A 16,412-nucleotide genomic window follows, 5' to 3' on the forward strand; every position below is an offset into this window, starting at 1 on the left:
TTTGTTTATGAAAGTTACTGGTGCCACAAAAAATCGCATAGCCGTAATCAAAGTTTCTCATGTGAAGTGATGTAGATCCATTTGGTTGCTAAATATGCCTGAAAAATTAAACAAAAATCAAGTAACATGTACCATAATGAATATCATTGCAAGCAGCATATTTTAGGCAAAATTAACAGCAGTTTCATTTGTAGGAAAATAGTAGTCTGTAAAGTGTAATTATGATGTCTCAGCTATAAAATGCTCAAAGTGGGTGTATTTGATGCTTCAATTTGTATACTAAACATTGAAAAAAAACTCACTGTGAGCATTTTAAAGACTGACATCATAGTTAGACTTTGCAGACTACTGTTTTTTATACAAAAAAACTTTCAGTTTTGCCTAAAATATACTTTGTCTGCTTGGAACAATATTAATTGTGGCACATGCTTGATTTCATTAAACATTAAATGTTTATTTTATGTTTAATATTTTTTTGAGCTAATGTGGGTTCATTATGATTTAGTTTCTTTAGTGAAAAGATGTATAACCTCCGATTTGCAGACCCAATGTGGCCTGCTAGAGGTTCCATCCAGCCCGTGAAAGGTGTTCCAATAAAAAGTATAAATACACTCAAATTGACTAAACTGACCATTATTTATTCTGAAATTACTTCTTCCATCAAATTTGAAGTTCTTTTTTTTATTAACTATTTCTTTTATTGATTCTGAATTTATTTTTCCATTTTAAGCATCAGATGTACAGCATTAATTGTGGTGAAATACAGGCTTCATTGATTCCTTATTTCATTAATTTTCTTTAAACTTTTTTTAAACTACAGCAATGCCTCGGCTAATGAACAACTTTGCTTATAAATTATTCAACTAACGAACATTTTTTTCGTGATTTTTCTGCCTCGGCTAACACACATTTTTACTGATATGGATGCACACGCTAACATAAAACAGCTACATTGTGGGCTGAATTTTATCACCAATAATCATCAGAATTAATGTCACTCAACCCCAATTAACTCATGTCCACCTCTGAATCTTTTTCCAGAAGTACCTCCATTTCTTTTTCTGATTTCCTGTAAAATGAAAGATTTAGCTAATACAAAATGCATAAAAAAAAGGATTCAGAGCAAGGCTCTTAGCATCAAACTGAACAGTCTGGACCAAAGCTTTGATCTTATCTTTTCCATCTGCTTGTATAAGACACAGAAATGAGCTGATCATATCACAAATGGATGGGGAGATCTATGAACTCGACTGAGTTGTGTCAACTTCAGCTGGTGTTGGTTGTGTACATAAGTGTAAAATAAAGTCAGTTTCTGTCTTTTTTATAGCTCTGCTTGGTGTTTTAAAAAATTTATCTTCAAAATTTGGGCAGTACCTTGAATGAATTAAGTGATTTTCCATAGAAATCTATATGTAATCACGTTTTGGTTAAAAACATTTCAGCTAATAAATATATAAACATGATTCCAAAACAAATCATCTTTGTTAGCATAGATATCACTGTATTTTTAAAAAATAGTTGACAGCCATGGCAAAAAGCTTCAAGGACCATGTCTTGGAGACCTCTGATGTAGAGCATTGCTAGCCTGTACCATTAAAATCAAGGCCTCCAATAATTAAACAGCAGCAGAAAACAATTATATATTGTTCTCAATGTTGGTTGTGCACTGATGAAAAATTTGAATTCAGACCTCTCAAGTCAAAGCATTCCCAAGGGTTAAAAAATTGTACTGTTGTAATGTTTCTCCCACTTTCTGCTGACTGGTCTTCAGTTGCAGCCGATGGAAGTCCTTGAGATAATTCTCGCCGAACCTGAGCTCCAGTGCATTCACCAGAGCTTCATAGTTGGATTGATCCTCTGTGGCGAGCGTCTGAAGCACTTCGGCAGCTTCTTCTCGGAGAGCGGCGGCTAGGTGGAAGGTCTTGAGAACACAGTCCCATCCATTCGCAGAGGGATCATCTCGAACTGAGTCCTAAAGATCGAGCACGATGTCTTCCCGTCGTATGTAGAGGGCTTGATGTTTGGCCAGCTAATGGCAGCTATGGCTGACAAGAACTAGGGAGCGTCCAGGGAAAATGTAGGTTCCTGAATTTTTTTTTCGAGTTCCACTATCCTTTTTGAGAGCTTATCGTTGCAGAATTCACCTGCACAGTGACGAAATTTATTTCTTGGTTGAGTTCTTTTACGGTGTCAACTATTCCGTCCACTCTGCTTTCAATGACAGCGGTGTCTCTCTTCACTCTGGCAATCGATGTGGTGATGTCTCCCTTCGCTCCGGCAATTGATGTGGTGATGTCTTCCTTCACTCTGGCAATCTATGTGGGGATTTCCTCTTTCATTGCAGATATTGTTGCATTGACATCTGAGCTTGTTGACTCAATATTATCATTCACAGCTGTAACATCTCCCTTGACTTCAGCGATAGAGTTGGTGACATCATCTTTTATGACGGCAACATTCTCACTGACGGCAGCGATGGACGTGTTGACTGTGGCGGCAGATTTGTTCATCTCTTCCACGATGCCTAATTTCATCTGCCCCATCACAGACTTCAGTTGTTCTCGCATCTGTCCATCTCCATCCCTCTAGTTTTCACCATTTAAGTCCTTGAATTATCCCACTTCTGACACCAAATTGTTCCGGATAATTTTTCACAAGTCCTTGAAATAAGCAGAGGATGGAAACCCTTTGCATGAGACATTACAAATTTATTTACAGAATAGAAATTTTTATATGTATTTACAAGCAGAGATATACCAGATCAGAGTTCTCTTATTGAGCGTAAAGTCCAACAACTCTCTCTCTCTCTCCTCGTGATCGCCTCACTATTTATAGGTGCGGTCAAAACTTTAAGAAAAAGAGTATCACAAAATTCTATTTTACAGTTTCCAAGTTGTCAGCGCCACTGTATGGAGACCTTCTAGATAAACCTAGAAGCTACGAGCATATATATCTTGAGGTTCCTGGTTTGGCAACAGGAGATTATTGTCCTGAGGGGTTATTCAAAAATTATCTTACCGATATATTTCGTAACTCTATTCTTATATCACAAAGAGCTTAATTTTTATTTTCTTAATAATAATCATTATTGCATAATGATATTAACTCTACTTTGTATTTCTTTATGAGCAGGAAACGCTGACAAAAATAACGAGGACGATATATGCGATGGAGAGTGTGTCTTACTATACAGCAGCCATCATGGATTGTACAGAGAATCCAGACTGCACCATGGAAAGTTTCATTTGTAAAGTGAGTTCTGAAGCACCAGAAAAGAATAAGCACTTTACTTACGCTGCTGACAGAAAAGATGCCATGTCATGAAAGAATGATCAAAAATATAGACCAAACTTTTTACATAGACCATATTACTCAAGCACTCAACAAATGGTTTAAATTTTCAAATAAGTATAACAATAAGACACTTGGATATCATAATCATCCATAAGATGCTGTGGCTTTTCTTGCGCAATACCTTGTCGAACACATCATTGCATCAAACCGATTAGGGTCCAAATCATGTCCTTTGATATCACGCAGCATGCATGATATCAAAGGCCTCACAAAAGTGAGATATAGTTGAAGTATGCCAGTAAATTGGCCTGGAAGGGCCTCAGAAAAATCACTTGACCCCTGTTGATATGAATTTTTAAATAAAACAAAACTGAATTTTAAAATTTTAAATCTCCCACTCCTGTTCTTTATTAATTATTATTATTTTTTTTTAATTTTTCAAGGGTAAAAAATTGAAGAAGACAAAAATAGCGCAATCTGTGCATTAATCACCATAATGGTGATAGGTTCATGATATACTGCCATTACTCGTTGACTGATGCTATAATAGCTTATGGTTACCATTGTTATCATAACATGTTAGTTTAATCGAGGTTCAATTCACATCCCTGAAGTTTAAATTTTTTTTTACCTCATCACATTGCACCATCTATAATCCAAAAGTATTCGCACATGGTAATTTTATGACGTTTTCAAAATGGACATAATGACCATTTTTATTACATCAGTTTTGAGACATGTTATGACTTTCGAAAAATATTATTGACATCAGGTGACTACTTGGGATTATATTGTTTTCTTACTCTGAATTCTGGTTTCCAAATGATTTTGTGAGGCAGAAACAAAATTCATCATGGAATATTTGTAGGGGTCTGTTCAGCCAAAATTTGGGTCCAATTTCTGGACCATTCACAAAATTCTGGATCTGCAAAGTGGATTTTTCACAAAACTCTGGATCTGAAAAAATGGACCTTTTACAAAATACAAATTAGCGATACTATAAATTTGGCATTTCTTTTGTGATAAATTAACTAGATTATTTTGCTTTCCACAAGACCCCTGATTTGATATTTCATCCAACTCTGCTGTGCATTGCAAAAGCTTCTTCATGATGAGGCATTTTCTCTGTTCAGCAGTGCATTTTTATTTCATCTAGCTTTTGATTTAAATAAACTCAGATGTTTTGTTTTCTAATAAACAGTATTAAATTTTTGTTTTCTTGAATGCAAATAGTACATGTCCAAAATTAATGTGGAAAAATGTATTTTTTTTCAAAAAAACTCATATTATTAGAAATTTTATTCCATGTAATTAGTTTTTGTAGTTTCATTAATTTATTTCTAATTTACAAAAACTGGTATTTTGCTCAGATACCAAGTGTTAGAACAACAGGCAGTTACAATTTATACTTCTGTGGTTTTCCAACTTCAAGGTGTGAACACACACACAAGCCAGTCTCCCATTTGAAAAAGTCTCTCTGCAGGAAGCAGACATGCCTTCAACACGAGACTTATATAACATGAAAATTCGGGCATCTGCAATTTTCATTTCAAAATATATGGCAGATAGATGGCAGCAACACTAGATCACAGTGGTGAAACTACTCACCACTAAAACTAGATGACACAAATTCACTCTGACAACATAGATACATTAGCACTGCACATATACACTGAATAGCCAAAAAAACTGCCTAATATCGTGTAGGACCCCCGTGAGCACGCAGAAGTGGCATGGACTCGACTAATGTCTGAAGTAGTGCTGGAGGTAATTGACACCATGAACCCCGCAGGGCTGTCCATAAATCCGTAGGAGTAAGAGGGGGTGGAGATCTCTTCTGAACAGCACGTTGCAAGGCATCCCAGATATGTTCAATAATGTTCATGTCTGGGGATTTTGGTGGCCAGCGGAAGTGTCTAAAGTCAGAAGAGTGTTCCTGGAGCCACTTTGTAGCAATTCTGGAAGTGTGGGGTGTCTTATTGTCCTGCTGAAATTGTCCGAGTCCGTCGGAATGCACAATGGACATGAATGGGTGCAGGTGATCAGACAGGATGCTTACGTACCTGTCAGAGTTGTATGTAGACGTATCAGGGGTCCCATATCACGCCCACTGCACACGCCCCATACCATCACAGAGCCTCCACCAGCTTGAACAGTCCCCTGTTGACATGTAGGGTCCATGGATTCATGAGGTTGTGTCCATACCCCTACACGTCCATCAGCTTGAAGCAATTGGAACCGAGACTCATCAGACCAGGCAACGTGTTTCCAGTCCTCAACAGTCCAATGTCGGTGTTGTTGGGCCCAGGCGAGGCGGAAAGCTTTGTGTCGTGCAGTCATCAAGGGTACATGAGTGGGCCTTCGGCTCCGAAAGCCCATATCGATGATGTTTCGTTGAATGGTTTGCACGCTGACACTTGTTGATGGCCCAGCATTGAAATCTGCAGCAATTTGCGGAAGGGTTGCACGTCTGTCACGTTTAATGATTCTCGTCAGTCATCGTTGGTCCCGTTCTTGCATGATCTTTTTCCGGCCGCAGCGATGTCGTAGATTTAATTTTTTATCGGATTCCCGATATTCACAGTACACTCGTGAAGTGGTCGTACGTGAAAATCCAAATTTCATCGCTACCTCGCAGATGCTATGTCCCATCTCTCGTGCACAGACTATAACACCACGTTCAAACTCACTTAAATCTCGATAACCTGCCATTGTAGCAGCAGTAACCGATCTAACAACTATGCCAGACACTTGTTGTGTTATATAGGCGTTGCCGACCGCAGCGCCGTACTCTGATTGGTTCCATATCTCTTTATTTGCATATGCATGCCTGTACCAGTTTTTTTGGCTCTTCAGTTTACTCAGAACACGCATTCCAGCATGTACCAATTGATTTGAAATTACCCTGAAAAATGTTGATGAAGTGCAGGTACAGGGTACAATTATAAGTTTTATTCATGGACCAGTTCATGCTATCAAGTAGTGTGCAGTATTGTGTGTGAATTTTAGTGCTACCATCTATTTTTCAAACTATGAATGAAGCTTTTCTACCGTTGTAGGTCTTTTGTCTGTGGCTGGCGGGAACAGGGAGATTGTTAGGTATTCATGCCTTGAAGTTGGTAGCCACAGAAAACCAACTTCAGCCAAGTACCACTGTGCTGCTGCTGGTGTTTATGGAGGGGGGGGGGGGGGCTGTCAAAGATCTTATTCTAAGGGCTGGATCGTAGTGGTGGTGTTTGGGTAAGGCATAGGCCCCAGAATTAGAGGCTGAGGCCATTTGAGCCTGATCCCCCTAATAATTTAGGAAAAAAAGAATGCAATGCACCCTCGCCCCTCTCTCCTGTGTATGCACATAAGTCCTACATATACGGGACGACCAGCAACTTTCAGCCCACCCAATAATTTCTTCATGTAGGTGCCTCTAGGATAGGGGGCATGATGCCAACCAAGATAACCTTATTACATCCTTTTTAAAGTCGAATCACTTATTTTATCAGTTTGCTTTATCAAATTCATAATGTTATTAGTCTGTATCTCTCTCAAAGACATTCATGTATTCTTTTCCAATTTTCAAAGGTATTCAATTCTGAAGGTACTCTATATTGTCTTAGAGAGATGATGAAGATTTTAGGCTGCTCAAGTTTATCCGAGAATCAATTACTGCAAAGGTTGCATGGAGATGCCTTAGCTTTAGCAGGATTTGATGTGAGTCTCATCCTGACCTTTTTATTAAATACAATATTTTTCCTCATCTTTTTGTGCAAAATGACACGCACCTACACATAACCTAGCAGCATATTTATGATATTTTATTTTTTCCAAAGGGTCCAAATGATATTCTAAAACTTTATATTGGTTTATTGGGTTGTCAGTATGCTGGTGTGAAACGAGCTGAACTTGTGATGTAAGTAAATTTTTCATACTTACAACCATATTGATTAAGTCTTTGATATTTCATGCACCTCTGCTGCTCATCATGAAAAGCTTCTTCATGATGTGGCATTTTCTCTGTTTGGCAGTGCATTTTTATTTCATAGAAACAGTTTTCTGCTAAACTGTTTTTTATTTTTTTTCGAAGAGAAGTGCTCGTGGCAAAAGGCTGTCGTCAGTTAGAGTTCATTTTTGCTCATCATGAGAGTGCTCATCATGAAAAGCTTCTTCATGATGTGGCATTTTCTCTGTTTGGCAGTGCATTTTTATTTCATAGAAACAGTTTTCTGCTAAACTGTTTTTTATTTTTTTTCGAAGAGAAGTGCTCGTGGCAAAAGGCTGTCGTCAGTTAGAGTTCATTTTTCTCAATATTTTCCTAACACCTGCGATTGGCATCATCTAGAGGCGGTGTAACTTGATACTGCATTTGAAACTAATGTTGGAAAGCTATGAGAAAAATGAATTTATGCCCATGATCTCCTTCTGACCCGAGAACTGCTCCTTCAATTGACAGTGGCAGCGAAAACCTTATCAAGTATTTATTTTTTTAATACAGTAATGAAAACAATACTATATTATACTAGCTATAATACCGGATATACTGGGTGTGTTGACAAACCATTGTAAAAGAGTACATATGTCTGGAAGGCTTTATTTGGAAACCATGGAAGCCAAAATGACATTCCTAAAGTCATTGTTGAGGCCCATGAACCATTGTTGCCTGACGGTTTTTCACCCATTTCGGGCATTTTGCCCTCCTCTGACGTACTTTTAAAAGTAGCCTATCATTCAAGTCTGGTCCTATTTCGTATATATATACTAAATTTAACAATTGGTCTAAAATTGTAGATGCACATGCACACAAAAAATCAATTATATATATATACTAACTATAATACCCAGTGCTGCCTGGGCTTTCGTCATGTACTTGGTAGCATTAAAGAAGTGACAAATTATTTTAAAGGGGGCATAACCATGTCTGAAAAGCATTGTCTGGGAACTACGGTAACAAAAGTAAACATCCCGGAAGTCATTCTTGTGGGCCACAAACCATTGTTGCCCAAAAGTTTTTTTCCCAGTTCTGACAAATTTTCAAAGTAGCCTATCGTTCAAGTTCTGTTTGATATATAAACAACATTTTACAGAGATCTGTCTAAAATTGTAGATTTTTATAGAGAACACATGCAGACACAGAAAATCAATTATATATATATAGATTATATATCATTTTATTATTTTAGGCAGTCGAGGAACCCATTCTTTTTCCCTATGGTGAGATTCAAGAGTCTGTTTAGGGCGCAGCGTATAGTTAGCGGCAGAATTAAATTTACTCAAGACATAGCAGGCCACTTGCATCCTTCGTTGACGGTAAGTTCACCAACGAATCTTTAGCCATTTTTATGTGTTGAATCAAATTTTTTTTATAATGCAATAAAATCTCAATCCCCCAATGTGAATGACACAAGCCAATGTGACCCTGTGGTCGATTTTGACAGAATCCCAGATAAACCAAGGTTCTATTATTTATATTTATGTTTTTTGTAAAGTGTGATTTAAATATTATTTGGTGATATCAAAGTTCCTCAGGGAAGTCAGTCTGTTACAGCCTAAATAAAGGCATTTAAACTCTCACTATACTAAAAAACTATGGATTATTCTTTGTTATATACACTGATGAGCCACTATATTATGGTCTCCTGTCTGATATGCTGCTATGAATCCAGGATGTGGACCAATCAGGGCATCTACCACCATGGAAAAGTCACTGAATTCAAGAAAATGTCACAAAATAAGAAAGAAGGTCTCAGATTTTTTTCATGAATCAATTTTTGAATTTTTCCCAGCAAGTTCCTGTGCTAAATTTTATCCCTGAAAATCAGGGGGATGGGGGAGACGTTGCATCGTGAAAAGCCGATAGATAGGCCTACTTGCGGCTGAATGATTTGTTTTCTGATTTTAAATAAGTGTGAATGCAAGTTCATTTCAAAACAAAAAAAATCATTACTTCAAGCAGCAGAAACAGCCAGGTTTTCTATTGTCAATCATCGTTGTGCCAAATCTTGACGAAATGTTTTTTAGCGAGCAAGAGAGCTATATATCACCAAATAGCAAGTGCTGAATTTCCAATGTTACTAAAGAAGTCAAGGAAGAGTCATAGAATTTCCCTTTGGGTATGTGATAGACACCCTGCTAGTGCGAGAAAGATGCAGTGTATTGTGATGCATTATTCTGATCACCACTGTTGTAGTAGCAGGTGACTTGATGAAATGTGACTCTGCAAACAATGCTTAAGTCATTACTTCCCTGTGGGAATAAAGCCACCAGACAACTAACGGTTTGATGCTGTTGGTTCATCTCTTAATTTGCTCATCCACCTTTGATAGGTTCTTCCTGCATTATTGTTCTTTCCCTTGGTATACTAATTGCTGAGGGGGTGGTCAAAATGTGATAGCTCATTTTTATATATTTTTTCCGATTGACTTCCCATGTATTAAAATGGCTTTTATTGAAGAATGTTAACTAAAAATTTGATTGTTTTCTTTTGTTCCAATATGAGCATTTTTGGTACCCAAAAAAAATAAAAAACATTTATGTTTCAGCTCCAAGCTAACAACCTGGAAGAATGTGTACAGAGGTTGGACTTTGTTGTTCAATCACTTCTAACCAAGCACGGTCAGGTATTTCTCCATTTTCTTTCCCTTGCTTCTTAATACCCTTGTCTACTAACTCAGTGATGGGCAAACTTTTTAGGAGTGGGTAAAAAAAGGGAAGTATTTTGGTGAGCCGAGCATTGACTAATAATTGGAATTTGTATGCTTAGGAGTGAAGCGGCAGGATATTTTGTATTCTTTGAACACTTCCATGGTTTCATTACAAATGAGAGACAATGGTTTGTCCTTTACAACTGTAAAAATAAATAAATACCGTAAAACCTCACCACGATACTCGATGTAACAATAAATCCATCTACAACAATATTTTTTTCAAGTCTGTTGGAAATATCTATACTATAATGTTAAACTGCTGCCTCTTGATATAGGATGTAGCGATAATCCCTCTATAACAATATTTTTTCTTGTTCCGCAAAGTATCATTGTATCGAGGTTTCACTGTATATTTTAATAACTTTATGCATATTTATTAGGCCGTGTTTCATTTTTTGCATATGCCAAAATTTTTAAATCAATTTATAGTAGAATTCACACAGTTATGTTTTGCATATGCAAAAAATTGAACACTCAATTATAGTGAAACCATGCTACAACGATACTCAATGTAATGATAAATCTCTTTATAACTATATTTTTTCAAGTCTTGTTTGAAAATGTCTACACTCTGATGTTAAACTGCTGCCTTTCGATAATCCCTCCACAATGATATTATTTCTTGGTCCATACAATATCATTATATATTAAGGTTTTACTGTAAATGATTTTTTTAAAACACTGACAGAGAGTATATCCTCACCATCTTAAAAAACCTCGTACATAAATTTTATTCAAAAATGACTTTTTGACAGTTTTAGATCAAAAACATCATAACTCACCTATTACAGCTTTTGAAGAAAAAAAAAAGATCGGCAAGGACCTGCTCTCCATGAGGAAAAAAAAATTAACCTTTTTTGTGTGTTGTTCAATGGGAAGTCTCATCCTTTTTTTTGCTTTTCCTGTAAAGTTGGGAATTTTTGATGATGTACAAGGTTTTCATTACAACGTGACAATATAGTTTTCCTATGCCTGAGAATAGGTGAATACTGAAAAGGAGGAGGGTAGAGGCAATCCCACATCCACCAAAAAAAAGTATATTACAGTCGAATCCCGGTATAACGAACTCCAAGAGACCGAAGAAATCACTTCGTTATAAAGGAATTCTAGGTTTTTGCATTGTTTCTATGTAAACTTATCTGGGAGATTAGAAAAGTGCTCATTAAAACGAGATTTTCGCTATACCGGTATTCGGCTGTATATAAATTCTGAAGTAGGCATATTGCCTAACAAGGTAGCTCGGGAAAAAAAGTAAAATATTATGTAAGATAAGAAGATATAGGGGGCATTATAATTAAACTGACCTTAATCAGACTATTGTAGCACCTGTCTTGGTTGATGCATTGTTTCAAAATTTGTTGTACACTCAAACTCCAATTTAACAAATTGGAAGAAACTGACAATTTTATTCGTTAAATAGAGGTCAAATTGATCAGAAGCATAAACACATTAGAAATGGCTAATTTTAAAAGCTACTTACTTTAGGGTCCCTGTTACAACATATTTCTAGCAACAATTGAAAATATGTGTAGAAACTTAAGAATAAAGTCAGAATATATGAAAAAAATTGCCCGGTAGAAGTTTGTTTGGTATGTCTAACATTTTTATCAAATTTGCATCGTTCTTGCAATCATATCGGACTATCGGCCATATTCACCAACACAGTTTAAACTACAATCGCAGGTTAAATGATTAGCAATAGACACGGATTGGTTAAAATCATCAATGTAACCAATCCATTTCGATCTTCAATCCTTTCACCTGCAATTGCAGTTTAAACTGTGTTGGTGAATGTGGCCGACAATGTGTTATAGTATTGGTGTACGCCAATTGGTCACTGAAACCTTCCCCCACACATACGCTAAATAGCTGGCTTTATTGTATGTATCCTTCACTCAAAAAGGAACAGTTTCCTACCCCACTCCTTTTTGTGTTTCTCTAAAGAATAGCTGAAGGTCAAATTTTTGGGTTGTGGTGACGAGAAACAGGAAAAAAAAGTAAGGCTAGTTTGAAAAAAAATTTGTTATATCGAGCATTTTCATATTTATTAAATAGAGGTTTGACCTAAAGTGACCATACTTTTTTAATAGGGTATTTTCTTCAGAATTTCAGAAAAAAAAAAATCATTAAATCGAGCAATTTGTTGAATCAAAGTTTTTTATGTTGGAGTCTGACCGTGTATGTTACGGTAAATGTGATAAAGCCAGTTGTTAGCCACAATAGCCTATTCATCCTATTTACAGTAATATATACGTTATATGGGGGAAAGAAAACTGCAATTAAAAGAAATTATGGTTTGAATTTCAATCAATGGGTGAAAAAGTTAGTCCCCCCCCACTATACACACCCCAAGTTTGAAGTTCTTGTATTTTTTTATGTGCCTGAGTGACACTCGATGTGCATGAGGAAAATGGTAGATCACATGTTCACAAACTCTAAAGTGAAAAACATAAGTGCTTCCTTTTTACTAGTCATTCCTGGTAACTGAATGGTCTCGTAAGTGGGGTTCACTGGTTAATAATGAGTAAACCCAATTCATTAATTATACAGGTAGGCACTTTAAAAAACTGAAATTACAAGCTGGGTGATATCAAAGTGAAAATGTTATGAGTGGGCTGTAGAGGAAATTTTTCTTATCATTTGCACATTTCCGTTGTTGAAGAAGCCTATCATATATATATATATATTTCTCTTTCATCATAGCTCTATTTTTCAGTTAATATTGGAGAACCAATTTGACCCAACTCGAATCGCAGATATGTTGATAGACATATATTTATCTACAGCTGTGCTAGCAAGAAGCTCCAGGTCATACTGTATTGGATTGAGGAATTCTGATAATGAAGTAATAGTCCATGTCATTCTGATTCTTAAGTGCTTGAAAGTCTGTTTGAGTTTTAAATTTAACAGTACATTGTATTATTTGATGTGGAGTTAACTTTGCACTTTAAATTTCAATCCTGTGCACAATATTTCAAATCATGATGAAAAAAATTATACTTTTCATTGCAGAGGCGAATAGCAGTAAGCATTTGCAATGAGGCATACAATAGGATACATAAAGCGTTCCAAGATATCACAGTGGGTGAGTATAAAAAACAAGCAAAAATAATTTTTCAATCATTCTTCCGACGAAGTGATGTTCTGGGGGACATCTAGCTTGATGTGTAACAGTTAGACAACTAAGTTTTAATTACAGTAAAACCTCCCAACAATGGCCACTAATGGGATCGAGCACATGTGGCCATTATTGGAATGTTACTATTACGAAAAGGTTCAGTATTTCTGAAATAGAGATTAAATTTTTTGATTGTATGTAGAATTGGAACCCATGCTATAATTAATTAGAAGTAGCAATTTGTAGCATGACATTTATTTTGCATTGAAGGTGTGTTAATTTATCATGGAAAGCTTCAATTTTCTATTGTTAATTTCATTCAAACATTTCAAGGGGGAAAAAACGGTCTCACAACAGCTGTGCTGTAATTTTTGCACTTTTGGAGATAAGATTCTTATTCCAGCGCAATCAGCTGGTTTTTTTTGCAGCTTGGTATACAGGGTGATTATAATTAAAGTTCCCATACTTATCCAAATAGTCAAATCTTAATGGGAAGAGATGTATGCATAAAAATATTTCAATTTTTTGCCACCAGGTGAATAGGTGACACTTTTGTTATTGAATTTTTTTTCTCATGGTCCATATAGTGTACAAATTTTGATGGAATACTTCCATCAGAACAGGCACTTCATAGGTCTGAGTAGTTTCAGTATACTGACACTGCTCAGACCTATGCAGCATCTGAAAAAACTATTCAAGAGTATGGAAACTTCAATTATAATACAAATACAAGGCCATAACCGGCTAAATGCCCAGCGAGGTGGTTGAGAATCACCCTATACAGTAGTATAAGGCTGTATTTCAATTAGTGCTTACATGTTTATGGGCATTTTGCCTGTTGTGGCCTTGTATTTGTGAGCACTCTTACTTAATAAAAGTATGGAAAACTAGGTCGCTCTGGTCTATGACATAGTCATTTGCCAAAATCCTTAATTTCCACATTGTTATTTTTATCAAACATCTAGTTAACTGCTACCTGGAATCTTCAGACCACATTGTGAAAACTATTGACATTAAACATAAAAATTAATATGGGTTCTTGTCTAAGGACTCAAAGAAAGCAAAACCTCAAAGCAAATTTTGAGGTCTATTTTCCTTATGTGATAATGCACTTTTCTTTCATTTTAATTTCCAAAAGTGAGTGTTCTTCAAAAATCTTTGTTTGGAAGTTAATCTTAATCCAATAGGATGCGTTCTGTTCCAAGAAAATGTGGCCATTATTGAAGGTTTTACTGTATTTGTTATTTTATTTTAAAAAATGGCGCAAAGAATGTGATAAACAGTTTTAATGTATTCATGAAATATTTCAATCAAAAAATGTATTTTATTATAATAGAACCTCAATTATCCAAACAAATTGGGCATGTAGAGTGTTCAGAAAAGTGAAAAGTTCTGAAAATTTATTTCGAAAATAATTCAATAACACATTTTCCTTCAACATTCTGCCCTTGGCAGACGGAAAGGGTCAACACTATTAAAGCTAAAGAAAGATTGAAAAAATATCTGTTTTGCAACTTGCTTATGATACAACTCCATCTTTGGCAAAACCATGGTCAAGAAGACGCTCTCTCCCCTTTATTAAGGCACACACACCCATAGGATTAAGATAAACTCCTCAGATGGGGGGGGGGGGGGGAAGGAAAGACAGCTAAATCTGTTGTTATTCACAACTGTACCTGGATCCACCCTTACTTACATCTATAGCTGACAGGTACAGTACGCACAATAGAACGAAGATATTTGGGAGATAGAGGATTCAAGTTCCAAGGAAATACCAACTTTTGAACATCATTGACTACAGAAAATGAGTTGCTGGGATGAATGAGGTTCTACACACAAAATATATATATATATATATATATAGTTTTAAACTCCCAAAAAAGATGGGGAAAGCATGTGCATCTTCATAAGAAAATGTACAGCGGGAAGCACAGTAATGGCTGTATTCACTGGCAGGTTAAACTCTGGTTAACCCAGGGCTTCTCACCCTTTCCCTAATCAGCGCTTGTCTGGCTCCCCAGAGCAGTTTAACAAAATCTTTTTGAAAAACCTTTGTTGGGCACCACACTTTTAGACCCTCTTAGTATAACCCAGGAGGGCCGGAACCATTACCATACAGCATAGGATAATGGGAGAAAACACTCATTTCAGATGCCCTAAAGCAGAATGATTCACAAGCTCTCGGCTGGCTAAAAATATTTCTGCAGTAAAAATTCTCATATTTGTGTTTTTCCCACTGCCTTGGATTTAAACTACTGTGTGTGTACCAGATTTTTAACAAAATGTAATGCAAAACCAAAAATATATACAAATTAAAATTCTTGGTTTCAAACAAAAAGCTGTTTTTTAATTTGTCTGTCTCTTTGCAATTTTATATTGTCGGTATATTTGGGAAACATGTTAATATGTATGTCACAACTCAAAAACCTAAAATTGCAGAATGAAAATAAAACTTAACAGCCAGTTTTATAAGTGACTACAGGAATGACAATATTACTGACTCGTGGGGGAAAAAAAATTTAATATATGAAAACTCAAATTTATGAATTTTTGAGCTGCAACATTACAGAAAAACATTCTTGCTAGTCTGTAAACTGGTCCGGTGAGAGAAGAATCCCCAAGAAAATGTCAGATTATCAAGTTTACTTGTTTTCGTGAAAGGTTCAGTAAAGACATTTCTGTTGAATAGACCCTCACTAGGGTACAAAATTTGATTATAGCCTGTTTGAACATATTAAATTTTCTAATATATGGAATTTCTTTTATACAGGATCTGAATATATATTTGATAGCTATGCAGTTCAAACAGGATCTGAAGTAGTCAGGTGTAGAGGATATTTTCCGGAGCATCCTTTGAAACATAATTTCTAGTATTTTCTGGACAGAATAAAAATAGTTTATTCTTGAATTTACTTTTTTTTTTTTACATTTAAAAATATCAAAATGATTGGAGAACCTTTCACATTCACCAGATGAGGAAACTTGGCATGTCATGTCTGAATATTCTTGATATGCAATATATAATTACACCTAAAAATAGAATAAAATCATGCAACATGATGTAGCCAAGTCTCATTTCGTGGTTGAAGGTCATTTCGTGACTACACTCGGACAAAGGGCCAGCATTTCTGTAGAAGTCCATTTTTTTTCAATGTTTCTGTAACACCAGCTGTTTGCATTTCTGAATATGAAGTTTCTAGTTGGTGCCAAGAAAATGAAGCTCTAATCCCAGGACAGACCTCGTGTCTCTCCACATCTTTCAAATGACAACACAAAAACCTTATTAAAGACTACACAGCTGGAAA

At 36.0% G+C, this 16,412-nt stretch overlaps 1 protein-coding gene across 1 annotated transcript in view; it reads left to right on the forward strand.

The window, feature by feature from the left end:
• LOC149089315 (complex I assembly factor ACAD9, mitochondrial-like) overlaps positions 1–16,015 on the forward strand; it is a 52,080-nt gene extending 36,065 nt beyond the window's left edge. Inside the window, exons 12-19 of the mRNA XM_089237810.1 lie at positions 3,133–3,252; positions 6,871–6,999; positions 7,119–7,198; positions 8,466–8,592; positions 9,825–9,902; positions 12,706–12,834; positions 13,002–13,074; positions 15,878–16,015. Of these exons, the coding sequence (XP_089093936.1) occupies positions 3,133–3,252; positions 6,871–6,999; positions 7,119–7,198; positions 8,466–8,592; positions 9,825–9,902; positions 12,706–12,834; positions 13,002–13,074; positions 15,878–15,978 (837 nt within the window). The 3' untranslated portion in view covers positions 15,979–16,015. The remainder of the gene's footprint in view (positions 1–3,132; positions 3,253–6,870; positions 7,000–7,118; positions 7,199–8,465; positions 8,593–9,824; positions 9,903–12,705; positions 12,835–13,001; positions 13,075–15,877) is intronic.
• Positions 16,016–16,412: the final 397 nt, after the last annotated feature.

This window comes from Pholcus phalangioides, unplaced genomic scaffold (assembly GCF_987345545.1).
Source record: "Pholcus phalangioides strain wild (caught in Gottingen) unplaced genomic scaffold, Ppha-v1.0 ptg000002l_1, whole genome shotgun sequence".
Lineage (NCBI taxonomy): Eukaryota > Metazoa > Arthropoda > Arachnida > Araneae > Pholcidae > Pholcus > Pholcus phalangioides.